Source organism: Mytilus edulis, chromosome 7 (assembly GCF_963676685.1).
Source record: "Mytilus edulis chromosome 7, xbMytEdul2.2, whole genome shotgun sequence".
NCBI classification, from domain to species: Eukaryota; Metazoa; Mollusca; class Bivalvia; order Mytilida; family Mytilidae; genus Mytilus; species Mytilus edulis.
This window is the reverse complement of record NC_092350.1, coordinates 26,318,695-26,335,419: the sequence shown is the minus strand read 5'-3', so window position 1 is coordinate 26,335,419 and position 16,725 is coordinate 26,318,695. Positions and strand designations below refer to the sequence as shown.

The window sequence follows — 16,725 nt, the reverse complement described above, 5'->3', positions numbered from 1 at the left end:
TTCAAGTCAGATGGTATTACTGTATTCTCTCAGACTCCACCAGTAGCATCTGTTCGTGGTAAAGTGGTAAGTAATCATACAGTTTCTATGTGAGGGTTTGGTACACAGTGTACTCTTATGCTGTCTTCAAGTCAGATGGTATTACTGTTTTCTCTCAGACTCCACCAGAAGCATCTGTTCGTGGTAAAGTGGTAAGTAATCATACAGTTTCTATGTGAGGGTTTGGTACACAGTAGACTCTTATGCTGTCTTCAAGTCAGATGGTATTACTGTATTCTCTCAGACTCCACCAGTAGCATCTGTCCGTGGTAAAGTTGTAAGTAATCATACAGTTTCTATGTGAGGGTTTGGTACACAGTAGACTCTTATGCTGTCTTCAAGTCAGATGGTATTACTGTATTCTCTCAGACTCCACCAGTAGCATCTGTTCGTGGTAAAGTGGTAAGTAATCATACAGTTTCTATGTGAGGGTTTGGTACACAGTAGACTCTTATGCTGTCTTCAAGTCAGATGGTATTACTGTATTCTCTCAGACTCCACCGGTAGCATCTGTTCGTGGTAAAGTGGTAAGTAATCATACAGTTTCTATGTGAGGGTTTGGTACACAGTAGACTCTTATGCTGTCTTCAAGTCAGATGGTATTACTGTATTCTCTCAGACTCCACCGATAGCATCTGTTCGGGGTAAAGTGGTAAGTAATCATACAGTTTATATGTGAGGGTTTGGTACACAGGGGACTCTTATGCTGTCTTCAAGTCAGATGGTATTACTGTATTCTCTCAGACTCCACCAGTAGCATCTGTTCGTGGTAAAGTGGTAAGTAATCATACAGTTTCTATGTGAGGGTTTGGTACACAGTAGACTCTTATGCTGTCTTCAAGTCAGATGGTATTACTGTATTCTCTCAGACTCCACCAGTAGCATCTGTTCGTGGTAAAGTGGTAAGTAATCATACAGTTTCTATGTGAGGGTTTGGTACACAGTAGACTCTTATGCTGTCTTCAAGTCAGATGGTATTACTGTTTTCTCTCAGACTCCACCAGTAGCATCTGTTCGTGGTAAAGTGGTAAGTAATCATACAGTTTCTATGTGAGGGTTTGGTACACAGTAGACTCTTATGCTGTCTTCAAGTCAGATGGTATTACTGTATTCTCTCAGACTCCACCAGTAGCATCTGTTCGTGGTAAAGTTGTAAGTAATCATACAGTTTCTATGTGAGGGTTTGGTACACAGTAGACTCTTATGCTGTCTTTAAGTCAGATGGTATTACTGTATTCTCTCAGACTCCACCAGTAGCATCTGTTCGTGGTAAAGTGGTAAGTAATCATACAGTTTCTATGTGAGGGTTTGGTACACAGTGTACTCTTATGCTGTCTTCAAGTCAGATGGTATTACTGTTTTCTCTCAGACTCCACCAGTAGCATCTGTTCGTGGTAAAGTGATAAGTAATCATACAGTTTCTATGTGAGGGTTTGGTACACAGTAGACTCTTATGCTGTCTTCAAGTCAGATGGTATTACTGTATTCTCTCAGACTCCACCAGTAGCATCTGTTCGTGGTAAAGTGGTAAGTAATCATACAGTTTCTATGTGAGGGTTTGGTACACAGTAGACTCTTATGCTGTCTTCAAGTCAGATGGTATTACTGTTTTCTCTCAGACTCCACCAGTAGCATCTGTTCGTGGTAAAGTGGTTAGTAATCATACAGTTTCTATGTGAGGGTTTGGTACACAGTAGACTCTTATGCTGTCTTCAAGTCAAATGGTATTACTGTTTTCTCTCAGACTCCACCAGTAGCATCTGTTCGGGGTAAAGTGGTAAGTAATCATACAGTTTCTATGTGAGGGTTTGGTACACAGTAGACTCTTATGCTGTCTTCAAGTCAGATGGTATTACTGTATTCTCTCAGACTCCACCAGTAGCATCTGTTCGTGGTAAAGTGGTAAGTAATCATACAGTTTCTATGTGAGGGTTTGGTACACAGTAGACTCTTATGCTGTCTTCAAGTCAGATGGTATTACTGTATTCTCTCAGACTCCACCAGTAGCATCTGTTCGTGGTAAAGTGGTAAGTAATCATACAGTTTCTATGTGAGGGTTTGGTACACAGTAGACTCTTATGCTGTCTTCAAGTCAGATGGTATTACTGTATTCTCTCAGACTCCACCAGTAGCATCTGTTCGTGGTAAAGTGGTAAGTAATCATACAGTTTCTATGTGAGGGTTTGGTACACAGTGGACTCTTATGCTGTCTTCAAGTCAGATGGTATTACTGTATTCTCTCAGACTCCACCAGTAGCATCTGTTCGTGGTAAAGTTGTAAGTAGGAACAATACAAACCTATATATAGAGCAGTGCCATACCAAAAAGTGTTTTGCAAGTTATGGCTGGTAGTCTCTTCTACATAAAAACCCAGATGATTTTCACTTTTTAATTAGTCAAGACTATCTCAACCACTGAACAAATAAGTTAAATAATCTCATCATAGTAATTTGGTATGCTAGACAATATGTGTTTTGTCTATTAAAAACTCACCAGTGATTTAAAATTATGACCATATCAATGATAATTCATGTCAACACAGAAGTCCTGACTACTTGGCTTGCGATAGCAGTGATATATAAGTACTTGTTGAAACGTTTTAAACTTGTCAAACTATGAAAAGACTATTTTAAAAACTTTCATATTCATGGCGGAAATACTGGTAAAAGTTTGTAAAAACCAGTTTATCATACATACATATACATTTAAGGTTACAGAAAAGACCCTAGGTACCAATGTAAAAGATCAAGATTTCATTCAAACAGGCAGACCCATGGTTATTGATTGGAGTGGAAAATTCTTAGAGGCAGAAAATTTGGTTCAAAAGTACAAAATTTATCTGAGTACATATCCTGGAGGTTAGTAATATACTCTCCTATGAAGGAGAGGGATTTTATTTGAGTAAATAGCCTGGAAGGGGTTATAATACTAACTTATAAATGAATAGATGTTTATCTGAGTAACCACTCAGGAGGTATGTATTATACTCACCTTTGAGTGAGTGGAAGTTTATCAATTCAATTCAATTCAAAGTTTTATTGCCATATAAACTATACAGTTTGTGACATATAAAGGTACATGCTATGGAGGTAAGGTTCATACTCTTAATGAAGGAGTTAAGAGTAATTAAAAGCTTCTTTTTGTAGTGTAAAAGAATTGATCAAAAAGAAAAATAAGAAGATGTGGTGGGATTGCCAATAGTCAGCTTTAAAATGACAAATGTAAAACAATTCAAACGAGAAAATTTACAACCTGATTTATGTACAAAACAATGAACTAAAAACCAATATGATATTAAGCAAAAAACAACAACCACTATATAAGGGTAGTAACTAAGGCCCTTTAACATCAGGCGTCAAAGAGTCATTTTCGATGACCGTTAGCGTCAAATTGGTTAAAATTTTACCATGTTTTTCTCGTCTAAAAAGTGTACATTTAACCAAATATTCTCCAAAAACTAATGTCATTTGGCAAGAATTTTTACCATTATTCGTCATGAAGGTACCCCTACGACCCTCCTTTATAACAGACTCTTGACTTAACTGTATAAATGTCTGATAGGAAGTAAAATATGTTGCTTGTATTGCAAACTGATATAATTTATATTGTTTTAGGTCATGACATATGGACCGGCAGTGATGAATTACCAGGAAGTGCTACTGGTTACAATATATCTCGATTAAGTCTGGTACCCTGTGCTTTGTACTTCACAAATGTTGTAGCCTATACCTACTCTGGAGTTCATACAACTGTGACCTCTGATGGATTTATCGTGGATGTTAGTCCTCCAGTGTCTGGTATAGTGTATGATGGGATAGGTAATTACTAAAGACAATTTTAGGAAAATTAATGTATTAGCAACTGGCATATTTAAATAATGAAAGTACTTTTGTGTCTAAGATGTCAATAACAATAGACAACTTTCAAGTTCGATGCATTTCCGTCAAAAACTCTGGTTTTAGCGAACATCATTCGTGCGTTAAGGGGCATCATCACTTCCATTCCAATGTTGAGTGAGTGGTTGGAAAACTATAATGCAACATTGCACGAATTACTTGGCAAATAGAATTCTCAGCACTACTGTCATTAGGGACAAGTGATTAAGTACCTACAGAACAAATATTATTTCTAGTTTATCCTGCACAATGACGATCACTAAGACGCTTGATGAACGTTAATAGCGTAGGGATACAGGCAATTCCCTCTATCTGGTAAATAACGTCATAAAGGCGCACTTAATTGAAGAGTTTTTGCCGGTGACAGATGAACTCCAAAGTGGTCTATTGTTTGAGTTTACACATGACTTCTCTCAAACCATGAAAAAAGTTTTAAAAAAAAATACTGAACTCCCAAGGAAAATTCAAACCAGAAAGTCCTTATCAAATGAACAAATCAAAAGCTCAAAAACAACAAACAATTGTTATATCCCTGACTGGCATTTCCGTATGTAGAAAATGGGGGATTAAACCTGGTTTTATAACTAGATTAACCTCTCATTTGTAAGAAAATTTCTTTTATTGAATATTTCTATTGATTTTCAGGAAGATCTGACTTGGAATACCAGAACTCATCAGATTTTATATCGGCTAGATGGCATGGGTTTATTGACACTGATTCTGGTGTAAAAGAATATAGATGGTGTGTAGGAACAATGGTCAATCCTGTAGAATGCTCTGTCATAGGCTGGACAAATGTTGGACTGCATGTATCAGTAGCAAGGAATTTATCATCTAGTATTACACAAGGTAGATTGACTTTAGAATCATATTTGCACATTACAGACTGACTTGTCTGGTAGATGAAACATAGAAATAGTAGATTGATTGTATAAATTTTATTTTAGTTAGGGATTGTAAGTGAATAATGATTATAACATTCAACTATAAAAAATTGCTAAGATATGTAATTAAAAACTCATTTTGGCCACTAAAAAGAAATCTTTTAGTAAATTTCTCTATTCATGAAGATTGAAGCATGAATTTGCTAAAAAAACTAAAACTAAGTTACACATTCAAAAACATACTAATGTCTAAATCACTGAGAATTGTTACATGAACTTTGTAACTCATATCCTGGCCACAACTAACAAAACTAATATTGAAGTGATTTCAAACTTTCCATACTACACCCTCTTACAATTTTTTTCATATGACTATTTAATATTTACAGGGAGTAAAATCTACAGTAAGGTTTATGCCATTGACAATGTTGGTTTAAGATCGGACACAGCTATATCTGATGGAGTTGTCATAGACACAACTAAACCTGTTTCTGAAAAATTTCTACATGCAGATGCAAATCTTGTCAGTAATCCATCGTTTGAAAACACAACTGGAAGTGAACTGATGTGGGAAGATGTAAATTCCACTGATATTTGCATGTTAAGTTATATTTACTATCCATCTTCGTGGTCACCAGAAACATTGGCATGCTTGGCAGTCGTGTCTTCAGATGTTAATTTGGCCAAAGATGGACGCTCATTCTTGTTTATTAGAGGAAGTGCTCATCAGAGATTACAAAATATAATTGCTGGAACTCTTTATAAGGTCTCTTTCTTTTCAAGTCATTTACCTATTTGGGACTCTGTAGCAGCCAATAAACAAGGTTTCATACAGCTTGGAGACCACAGTGAAATATTCTTAATATATACAAAGGCGTATAGAAGAGATAACCATGGGGATAGCACTAGAGAAGAAGTGTCTTGGCACAAACACACTTACTATATCAAAGCTAATGAGGATAATGTAAATTTAACTATTGGAAGTGCTGATCAGACAACAGGATTATTAATAGATGACCTCTCTGTACAGGAAGTGACATTAGACAGTAATGACATCTCTGGTGGACATATTTTAGGCCATGTTGTTTATATACATGAATGGGGGTCAATTCATGGATCTTGGAGCTTTGCAGACCCAGAATCTCCAATTATAGATTATAGCTGGGCTATTGGTATGTATATGATACTCAGAAATTTTCAAGCTAAACTTCATGATGAATCCAAAAGGATATTTCATCTGCAATCAAGGGCACTATGGTGACTTTTTTAGTATCTTTAGAACACAGAGATTACTTCATAATCTGTTATAGTATAAGAATGGTTTATTTTCCCAACAAATAACATTTATTTTTATCCATTTGTAAGCACCAGTCTGTCTTAAGAATCCAGTTGATGAAGCTTCATTTCATCATTTAATAACTTGGTAATCACATTAAACAAATCATGTAGATGTCTTCATATTATTTGAAGTGTGATATTCTAAGTAAGCATCTTTTTGCACCTAGTTTGAAAAATCTTCATCCTACTAAATTGTGTAATAGATATACTTGTCCACCGTTACATAAAATCACACAGATTCCTGTAAACTTTGACATCACAATACAAAAAAAATGATGTCACAATTAAAAAGTGATTGTTGTTTGACGTCAGAAGGTTATTTGGAGCAGATCTAACTAATCATCTAAGGTCATTCGCAGATGAAACTAAGCTAAAAACCAAAAGTGTAAATACATTTATTGAGTTCAACCAATTTATGCCAAATTAATGAATTTTTTTCTCATCTATATGTATAAATCTTTCAGCTACAATGCATATATTTTCATGGTCATCATTTGACACACTTTAATGATATAATACAAATTTTGTTCAATAGGTTATGCAGAAGGAGGTACCCAGATCCAACCGTTCAGGAGTGTAGGAGTGATGAACTTTGGTTACAACAATAACATAACACTGGTACACAATGTCTACATATATATCACTGTTATTGCCACAAACACTGCCGGACTGAGGGGTGTGGCATATTCAGATCCAATACTAGTAGATTTAACACCTCCTGATATCAATTTTATCAATGATGGATTAAGTAAGTTTCTACCCTGTATACCACATTGCCTCACATTCTCATTAAGAAAAAATTCACACACCTAATTAAATGGGCATTCAAAAAATCAGAATGTGAATATATATGTTCAAACTCTTTTAGGTCATTTTTAAGTAGCAATAAACAAAAAAACTATGTTAATTGGACATGCTTTGATACTATATATGCCCTTGAATTTTTACCAGATAACATTTTTGTTCGCTTTGGGGATTCCGTATATCGTCAGATTATCGGAATTCCAATGGGGACTAACTGTGCACCACTTATTGCGGACCTGTTTTTGTATTGTTATGAGTTACAATTTATGACAAAAATAAGCAAAGACCCATCGAAACAACATCTGATAAACAAATTTAATAATACTTTTAGATATTTGGATGATATTTTGGCTCTCAATAATGACGACTTCAGTATGTATATTAATGAAATTTATCCTGTTGAACTTACTTTAAATAAAGCTAATACTAACAATGACCACTGCCCTTTTCTCGATCTTGATATCTATATCACTAATGGAAAGCAGCTGAATACCAAAATTTATGATAAAAGGGATGATTTTTCATTTCCTATCGTTAATTATCCGTTTTTAGATGGTGACGTTCCCTTGTCACCATCTTACGGTGTTTATATATCTCAACTTGTATGATTCGCTCGTGTATGTAACAATGTTTTAGATTTTAACGAGAGAAATTTATGTATTACTGAAAAATTATTACACCAGGGTTTTCGATATCACAAACTAGTCAAAACATTTACTAAATTTTATCATCAGTATAAAGACATCATTCGTAAATATAGCTCAACATGCAGACTTCTAATACGTTCAGGTATTTCACATCCAATTTTTTATGGTAATATTCTTTATAAAGCACAAAGGTGTCAGTATTCACCTCAGAAACTTACAAAACCTTTGAATAGACTTATTAAGAAGGGATATAATTACGATACTGTTGTCAAGTCATTAAAGATTGCATATTTTGGCGTTAATATTGAGTCACTGATAAGGTCTTTGCATCGGAACTAAACACATTTATTCTAAAAACAGTTGTTGGCATGACACGGGTTATGTTCTTCTCATATATGTTATGATGGTATGATACTAAACCCCTAACGGGAAGGATTGTGCCTGATGTTCATATGATGAAATCATAATCTTTCAGTCAGTTTAGTTGAAGTCTGGAGCTGGCATGTCAGTTAACTGCTAGTAGTCTGTTGTTATTTATGTATTATTGTCATTTTGTTTATTTTCTTTGGTTACATCTTCTGACATCAGACTCGGATTTCTCTTGAACTGAATTTTAATGTGTGTATTGTTATGCGTTTACTTTACTACATTGGTTAGAGGTATAGGGGGAGGGTTGAGATCTCACAAACATGTTTAACCCCGCCGCATTTTGCGCCTGTCCCAAGTCAGGAGCCTCTGGCCTTTGTTAGTCTTGTGTTATTTTAATTTTAGTTTCTTGTGTACAATTTGGAAATTAGTATGGCGTTCATTATCACTGGACTAGTATATATTTGTTTAGGGGCCAGCTGAAGGACGCCTCCGGGTGCTGGAATTTCTCGCTACATTGAAGACCTGTTGGTGACCCTCTGCTGTTGTTTTTTATTTGGGCAGGTTGTTGTCTCTTTGACACATTCCCCATTTCCATTCTCAATTTTATTTTATTATGAGTTATTTCTACATCTTTTCTTTCAATAAAATGTTCAAAGCCCTCACACACTTGATTTTCTAAAGATAGTGTATATATGATTCCTTGGCAAATGTGTTTGGTTTATTTTTCAAAAAAAATAATATTTAAAATTCGCTATGGATGTCAGTAGAGGATGACTTGATAAAACTAGACCAGATGTTAGTCTATAAGGGTAGACATGAATGGGCTGTATGTCTTGTTTGACTTTTGTAGACCATGTCTAGTGAATTATTTTGATTCTGATAGGACAATTAATAACACTATTGCAATTTAGAAAGGGCCATATAATGAATTTGATACAGTGTAAACTTTCAGAAAACAATAAAAATAATTGTAAAAATACATGTAGACCTACATTTAAAAAGATTTTATTGAATTTCTTACCTCATCTTTCCCTCCAGCATCATTCAAAATAAAACTGAAAAATGGAAGTTCAAATGCAAAGTAATGAGCATGCACCCTATGTTAAATATGAATACTTACATAGCAAAAGTAGATAATCATATTAGGATGTAACATTCAATTATTTGACTGTTTATCTAACTTTTTGCATAGATAAATGTTAAAATTACTGAATAAAGATAAACATTTGTTTTCAGTTATGATAGTTTGATATAAGCATTTGTTGGTTTGTAGGTATAGATGAAGATTCGTGGATCTTAAATGAAGTGTCTGCTAAGTGGGAAGTGGAAGATTTACAATCTGGTATCAAAGAATGTAAATGGGCAATAGGTAAATATCTGTTTTATCACTTGAACAATGTGTAAATAGTTGCTTATTTTCTTGTTTTTGACTAATATCTTGAAATCTATATTAGAAAAAGAAGAACTGTAAACAGCAACAATGATAATAAGACTGAAACCATATAATGAATCCATGAGGATACCCTACACAAATGGTACTATAATTATAGATTATCGTTGGTCATCTCAACGAGATTGATTTTCTCGCTTGAGTCGGTACGGCTGAAGCGAGAAAAGCAATCAAGTTGAGATGACTAATAATAATCTGTTTATTGCTATTTTAACAATGATGACATTGTTAATTTCATGACAACAGGCACGTGCATCCTTTATAATAGTTTCTAGCGTTAATTTTCATATCATTCGACTCCGCTGAGAAAAAAAATGATCAGCCAGCAGGATCAAAGGAAAATTTTGTAAAATAGCGATAAAATAAGTTCTACAAATAAGCAAACATAACTGATTGTGATAAAAGTATAAAATGTTCAAATGTAATTTTTAACAGATATGCAGGTCAAGTTCTTATGAGTCTGACTTGTCATAACTTAAGATTGTGTTTCTTTGTTATTTCTGTTATTGTTGGACATGTTGGATGATTAAGATGATTTTCCATCAAAAGACTGTAGATATTTACTCTTTATATGACAGTCATACAGTAGTTTTAATCAGTTCAGCACTGAATTTCATGACTAAACTTTGTTGCAGTGTCAGAAATTATCTACATAATTCAGCAAATTAAATAGAATTTTACAGAAATCTTGTCTTTAATCATTATGATCCTCATCAGAGGTCAATTTCCAGTAATGGACTTCTGCCTGCAAGGATCAGCATATATTTTATGATAACATCTTGCCCAGGCCAATGAGTTGATGAATTATTGAACACTTGCTTCGTGTAAGTCTGACTGAAATGTTGAATATTAATTTGTTCAAGTTATAATGGACACCAGGGGCGGATCCAGCCATTTTAAAAAGGGGGGTTCCTAACCCAGGACAAAGGGGGGGGGGGGGGGGGGTTCCAATCACATGTTCCCATTCAAATACATTGATCGTCCAAAAAAAAGGGGGGTTCCAACCCCCGGAACCCCCCCTCTGGATCCGCACCTGGACACTATGTCTGTCTGTCCATCTATCTATCTTGCTGTTCATACTTGTCAATATTCTTGTCAAATCTGAATTAACTATAACATTGTGTAATGGGAAGATGAAATATTAGTTGAACTGTAATTTTTGTTTTATTCTAATATATTAAATCATTTTTATACAGGCTATCTCCCAGAAAGGACAGACTTACAAATCTACACCACAGTATCAGGTAACACAGGATTTAGGGAATTTGACTACAGTGTATTGGAGGGTTATACTGTCTATTCTACACTGAGCTGTGAAAACAATGCTGGTTTGTCTTCTGTTAAATCTACTGATGGAGTGAGGATCACAGAGAAACGTCCTTCCACTGACCATGCTGAGGTAGAGGTTGTTGGTATATCATCTACACAGTATAATCCTCAGACAGGATTCCAGGGAGTTACAGATAACATCAGACTGAAATGGTCTGGTTTTACTGATAATGTTGGTATAGATGCATATGTAGTAAGTACAAAGTTTAATTGGCCATCTTTGGCCTGTATGTTAGTGTTCTAATTCATTTATTGTTTGTATTAGAGGAGTATTTGTTCTAGGTAAGGGTTAGGACTAAAAAGGGATAATGGTTATGTTAAATGTTGGGCTTAGTTAAGGAAATCTCTACTTGGTTTGGACCCCTAAAGTTAAAAGAAGGCTGCTTAATTGACAAGATGTTCTAGGTGTTAGGTTTTAATGTCATGTTAATCATACTGTCATAATATTCATGAGTAAATTAGTATGAATAGGGTAAAGCAAGCTTACTTTCATCATGGTAAAATGAATCACATGCTTGTAGAGTGCATTGATCACAGTGTATGTTGCATCTATTCTTCTTTCTTTTATACAGCCACAAGAAGTACCAATAATTGAAAAAAAAAATGCACATCTTTACAGACACCTTTTACCAGTTAGTCAACCTCCTGTTTTTCAGTCTTATGTGAAAGGCAGTGGATCCAAAATAAGGGTGAATTTCTACAGGAGAAATACATTATAACCAAAAACAACTTTAATGTATCTCTATTCATGATATTTTTTTCTATACTTGCAGGTAGATATTGGTGGTGACAGTTTAGAACTAATGTTTTTCCCTACAGAACAAGATTTGATGTATACACACTTCTCACAGATGTCTATAGCCAGTGATATTCAACAGAAACTTTCCATTCAGGCAGTTAATAAAGTCTTCCTCAGAAGTGATAAAGTTAGAAAAGATTTATTGGTCTATCTGGACACACCACAGGTTGATGGTAAGTTTAATATTTACAAATACATAGAGGCATCAGTAGCAGAGTGGTCTAAGTTGTTCATCTACAATAATTACTAGCCTGTCAAAACTGAGGTTGTGAGTTTGAACCTCTACTTAGCAAGTGAGTTATACCCCATTCACACTATGCCTTTTTAAACCGGGTTCGACCCGAATTAGTTAATTTGGGTTAAATTAAGGTAGTGTGAATGCCTTATCCCGGGACGAACCCAGATTAAAATTACCCCTCATTTGAGGTGGAGTTAATGTGGGGCGAACCCGGATTAACTACCTCACTTTTAAGTGTGAACGCAAAGTGAAGTTAATGTGAGGTTGTTGCTATAGTGACATATATGACATTTGCGTCATATTTTGACAGACAATGACAAACGATGAAACCTATATCGCTTTTTTGGGCGAAAAATGGGTGCCATTTGGATAAAGTGACGTTATTTGAAGAAGAAAAAAAGGGGGGGGGGGGGGGGGGGGGGGGGGGGGGTGATTGCGATTGAACTCCTCAAAAACGACCATGTGGGTAAACTATTTCAGACTTTAAAATAATGCATCTGTGATGGGTAAAAAATTATGTACAGTTGACATGCAGATGCGGGTTACAATTTTGGCGCCCTACATTTTAATTTTTGTTGAGAGGGAAAATCCTAAACCGGGTTAATTTTTATCAAGTTTGAACTGGGGGAATTAATTCGAGTTAGTTAACCCGAGTTCGCCCCCAGTGCAGATGTTATAGTGTGAACACGGTATAAGACTCCACTTTTAAGTGACTTGGATGGCAAGTTTTCCTGACAAAGGTCTCTTTTCTCTCCTAATAGTTCAGCTGATCCTCCAATAATAAAAAACAATCAATCTTTCTATGTTATCTAAATTTTGATATTTGTTTATAACAATTTCTTCCCTATAATTTTTTATTGTTCTCACACTATCAGTTTGTAAAATTCTTTCTTATTTATATTCAATTGTGTTCAACCATTTAGGGAAATAATTAAACAGAAAGATTGTTTTTTCTTTTTTGTTTATTTCATTACTAATTTCATTATCAGGGTGTTAAAAACTTTATTTTTTATATTCAACTATTTTAACAATAAAGGGAGATTACGAAACAAAAAAAAATATTTGCCTTTTACTTTTAAAAAGTCTAACGTTATCAGGATATTTTTCTGTATCCAATTCCAAGTTCAGCATAAAAGGGAGATAATTTACCAGAAAGTTTTCATTTGCCTTTTTGTTTTTTCAATGTACTCGCGTTGTCTGGGTGTTAAATACTTCCTTATATTATTATTCAGTTTTCTTCAACAATAAAGAGAAACAATCAGCCAGAAGAATTTTAAAAGTTTTTTTTATTTTATTCATTTTTTTTTGTCAGCAACCCTGTAAGTTTGTATAAAGCTGCATATTTTATAAAAAGAGCTGAATAATCCATGTCTGTATATTTCCATCTGACAGGGTTTGTTTAATTCTTATCCTAAATATTTTCCACAGAAAATTCAATCATATTCTATAAAAATGGAGTGACATTTCAGAAATGTCCACTCTTGTCATTATTATATACCATTTTGATATTAACAAATGAGTAAGTAAAAAAAGGGTTGTATCTTTTCAACACTTTCGATACTTTTGATTACAATTTAATAAACATGAATTAACCTGCAATAATAGAACATATTTTTATTTTCAGCAACAAAAACTGTGAGCGTATTATGGACAGAAAATAAATTCATGGCATCATGGGAAGGCATTTTTTTGTCTGACCACCAATTATACTATGAGGTGTCAGCTGGCACTTATGACAGTGGTGTTAACATTCTTCAGTGGCAGTATACAAATCAGACCAGTGTGACCTTTGGACTCCCAGGATCTGTTCAGGCATCAAGTGGATTAAAGGTCCATATCACCATAGGAGCAGTCTCTACAGGAGGATTTTATAACTTTGTTAAAGGGACAGTTATACTACCCTAAATGTTTGACTATACTCCTTGCAATATATATAATGTCCTCAATTACATAAAGGAGTAGGTCCAGTAAGACCCCTTTTTGGCCCCAAAATATAGCAGTTTTACAAAATTGTTAAAATGTAAACTTTTGGTCATTTATTGGATAGTAGAAAAGTTCTGCTACATACATATGGGCTCTTTTTGCCAATACAATGCACATATATTGAGAACTACCACCATTAATTCATGCTAAATTACTGAAATCTTCACAATTCCAGCATTTTAGTTAAATTTTAGACGGTTTCCGTGTAAAACGAAAGTGGCCGCATTCGTGTTCATCCAAAATATTGAAATGGAAGTTGTATTTAATGATAATACATAACATATATAAAGATTGAGGATGAACTTTCGTTTTTGACAAAAACCATCTGAAAAGTGACATTTTTCACATATTTGGTAAATTTCTCATATTTGAGCCAGAATCGGATCGTTTTTAATGACTATATAAGTTATAATCTTTCACATAAATTAATTGCATCATATGAAATAGACACTTAAGTGTTTAAAAAGTGGTCAAAATCTTTCGTCAGATGAAACTGAAATTTGATGCCAAAATCGGTCCTTACCGGACCTACTCCTTTGTAAGCCAAAAAAAGTTTTGTTGAATTTGTAATGACTGGTAAATTGTGTTTTAATGTAAAACATTATTCTTGTTCAAATATGTTTTTGTATACAAAAGTAAATAAAATTATTATTTATGAACACTCAAAATGTCAATTAAAGTAGAAAGGAAAGTTCTAACTTTTAGGATACTTAGCTTTGATTTGCTATTTCAGTGGGAAATGTTACCCAAAGGACTTATAACTACCTATGGATTCTTGGAAATATATAGAAATTGATTTAAGAACATTTAATTCAAACCTAAAGAAAAGTACCATGGTAGATTTTGTCAAGTATCTTTCTTTATCTTACCTCCTATACATTTCCAAGAATATGATTGGTTAAAAGCATCCTGTATGCAGGAGACTGTATATATTCCATATTAGGCTACTAGGGAGGTGGGGCTTATTTCAATACACGGTTAGTAGTTGAGTTACAACTTTGGCACTTTTTGATTATTTTTATTTAAAATGTATTGAAAGTTCTGTTTAATATTATTATATCAATGTTGTTGATATTAAATTGTTATTGTTCACAATAGTTTTTTGTGCAGACCAATGAAAGTTGATTCTTAAAATTGAACACTTGAAAACTTTAATATAAAAATAAATAAATGTGGTATGATTGCCCTATATGGAATTGACTGACCCGGTATATATCGTATTAGGTTACTAACACACTATGTAACTAATAATACAGGCAAATGACTATGACCTTGATGATCTTTATCAACAAAACTCTTAAAGGATTTTTTTGGAATAGATATAATATTATGATTAGCTTTCTACCTTTTAAAATGTTAATGTTCTATACAAATAATGGACATGTGAACTCTCTTTATACAAATATTTATTTATCTGAACAATGTTAGATCTGTGATAATTTTTGATATGTTTTTTTATGTCAATAAAACTTGTTATTTCATTGTTTTTATGGTTTCATATTTTTTATTGTCCATTCCTTGGAAGTTAACATTAAATATTTTTCACTTCAGCAGTAAAATTATGAATTTTTTGGTAGCAAAATACAGCTCCCAAAAGCCTCTGCTAGTTCAGATCATATCTGAAGTATTTGTCGATGTTGAATAAAAAACATGTGTGGGAATATGCTAGTCTTTCTGAAGGCTCAAAACCATTTGTACTCTTGTTGAGGGGCAATCAACTGATTGTGCAGAAAGTATACCTACACAACAACGTCTGTTTGGCTTAGGAAATAAACATCCATGCCCCATTAACATTGTTTAAATTAAATGATGTTTTTTATGCCTGGCTTCCAGGCATTATTTTTTTCTGTCTGTGCATCTGTTTGTCCCTTCTTTGCTCTGTCTGTTCGTTAGCCCTTCTGTTCCGCTCCAGGTTAAAGTTTTTGATTTATGATAAGGTAGTTTTTGATGACGTTGAAGTCCAATCAACTTGAAACTTGGTACAAATGTTCCTTATGCTATGATCTTTCTAATTTTAATGCCAAACTAGAGTTTTTATCCCAATTTAAGGGTCTACTGAACAAAGTGCACATGGGACATCTGTGTACTATGGACAAATTCTTATTTTATTGATTTTTGTTCTGTTAAGCATTAAGTTGGAAATGATTGGAACTGTGATGACTGTCAATAATTGGATGGATTGGAATGCTGTATGTCCTTCTTCAACCAATCACTTACATTCCAAGTCAAATGTCTCAGGGTCATCACAATTGCTCCTATGTTGATCATTTAATAGTATAAATATACAAAGTTGTAGTTTTACACGCAAAAAAGTGGATTATTCCAACAACTTTTTCTGACAGTTTCAAGTAGTGCTATTTTGAACATGTGTTTGATAGTTATCATTTGTATGCTAAACTTTTTGAGGTATCAGATGCTGGTGGTAGGTGTAGTGTACCATACAATAAACTTAGTAAAAATCTTTTTTGCCTGTCTTGTCCAAAGCGCCAATGGAGCTTCTCTCATCACTTGGCATCTGTAGTTGTCCTTTAATTTCAAAATTTTCTCCTCTAAATCTAAAATAAAATTTTAACTTATTTGACCACAATTATTAGGTATCCAGTTTATTTATAAATTGTGTCCACATTTTAGTGTTAACTGTAATGGATAAGATAGAAAATTTGAGAGGAAAAATAATTCAACATGACTCAAATCGTCCAACAACTCCTTATTGGAGTTATTACCCTTTAATAATTATTTCTACCATTTTTTGGGGCGTTTTTTCTGAATATTTAGAAAAGTATAATAGGTTAATAAAAACTTCATAAGGCAAAAATGATCACCAAGGCCAACTCTTCAAATGATTTCATATTGGAGTTTTTGCAATTTAATGACTAACTTTTACCAATTTTTAACTTGGTTTTAGAAGGAAAAAATAGTTATAAATTTTACGAATTTCACTTATATCAA

General features: G+C 33.8%; 2 protein-coding genes across 2 annotated transcripts in view; both read left to right on the top strand.

The window, feature by feature from the left end:
• The window catches only part of LOC139483045 (uncharacterized), a 49,376-nt gene extending 47,658 nt beyond the window's left edge, over positions 1 to 1,718 (top strand). The window contains exons 40-43 of the mRNA XM_071267072.1: positions 132 to 191; positions 784 to 816; positions 1,257 to 1,316; positions 1,659 to 1,718. Coding sequence (XP_071123173.1) covers positions 132 to 191; positions 784 to 816; positions 1,257 to 1,316; positions 1,659 to 1,718 — 213 coding nt within the window. The remainder of the gene's footprint in view (positions 1 to 131; positions 192 to 783; positions 817 to 1,256; positions 1,317 to 1,658) is intronic.
• A 361-nt stretch (positions 1,719 to 2,079) lies between these two features.
• On the top strand, positions 2,080 to 15,261 carry LOC139481131 (uncharacterized). Its single transcript, XM_071264241.1, has 10 exons — positions 2,080 to 2,191; positions 2,750 to 2,897; positions 3,654 to 3,857; positions 4,581 to 4,784; positions 5,209 to 5,991; positions 6,693 to 6,905; positions 9,251 to 9,346; positions 10,624 to 10,949; positions 11,530 to 11,728; positions 13,418 to 15,261. The coding sequence occupies exons 2-10, from the start codon at positions 2,813 to 2,815 to the stop codon at positions 13,696 to 13,698; spliced, it is 2,391 nt and encodes a 796-aa protein (XP_071120342.1). The 5' UTR covers positions 2,080 to 2,191; positions 2,750 to 2,812; the 3' UTR covers positions 13,699 to 15,261.
• The last annotated feature ends 1,464 nt before the right edge of the window (positions 15,262 to 16,725 follow it).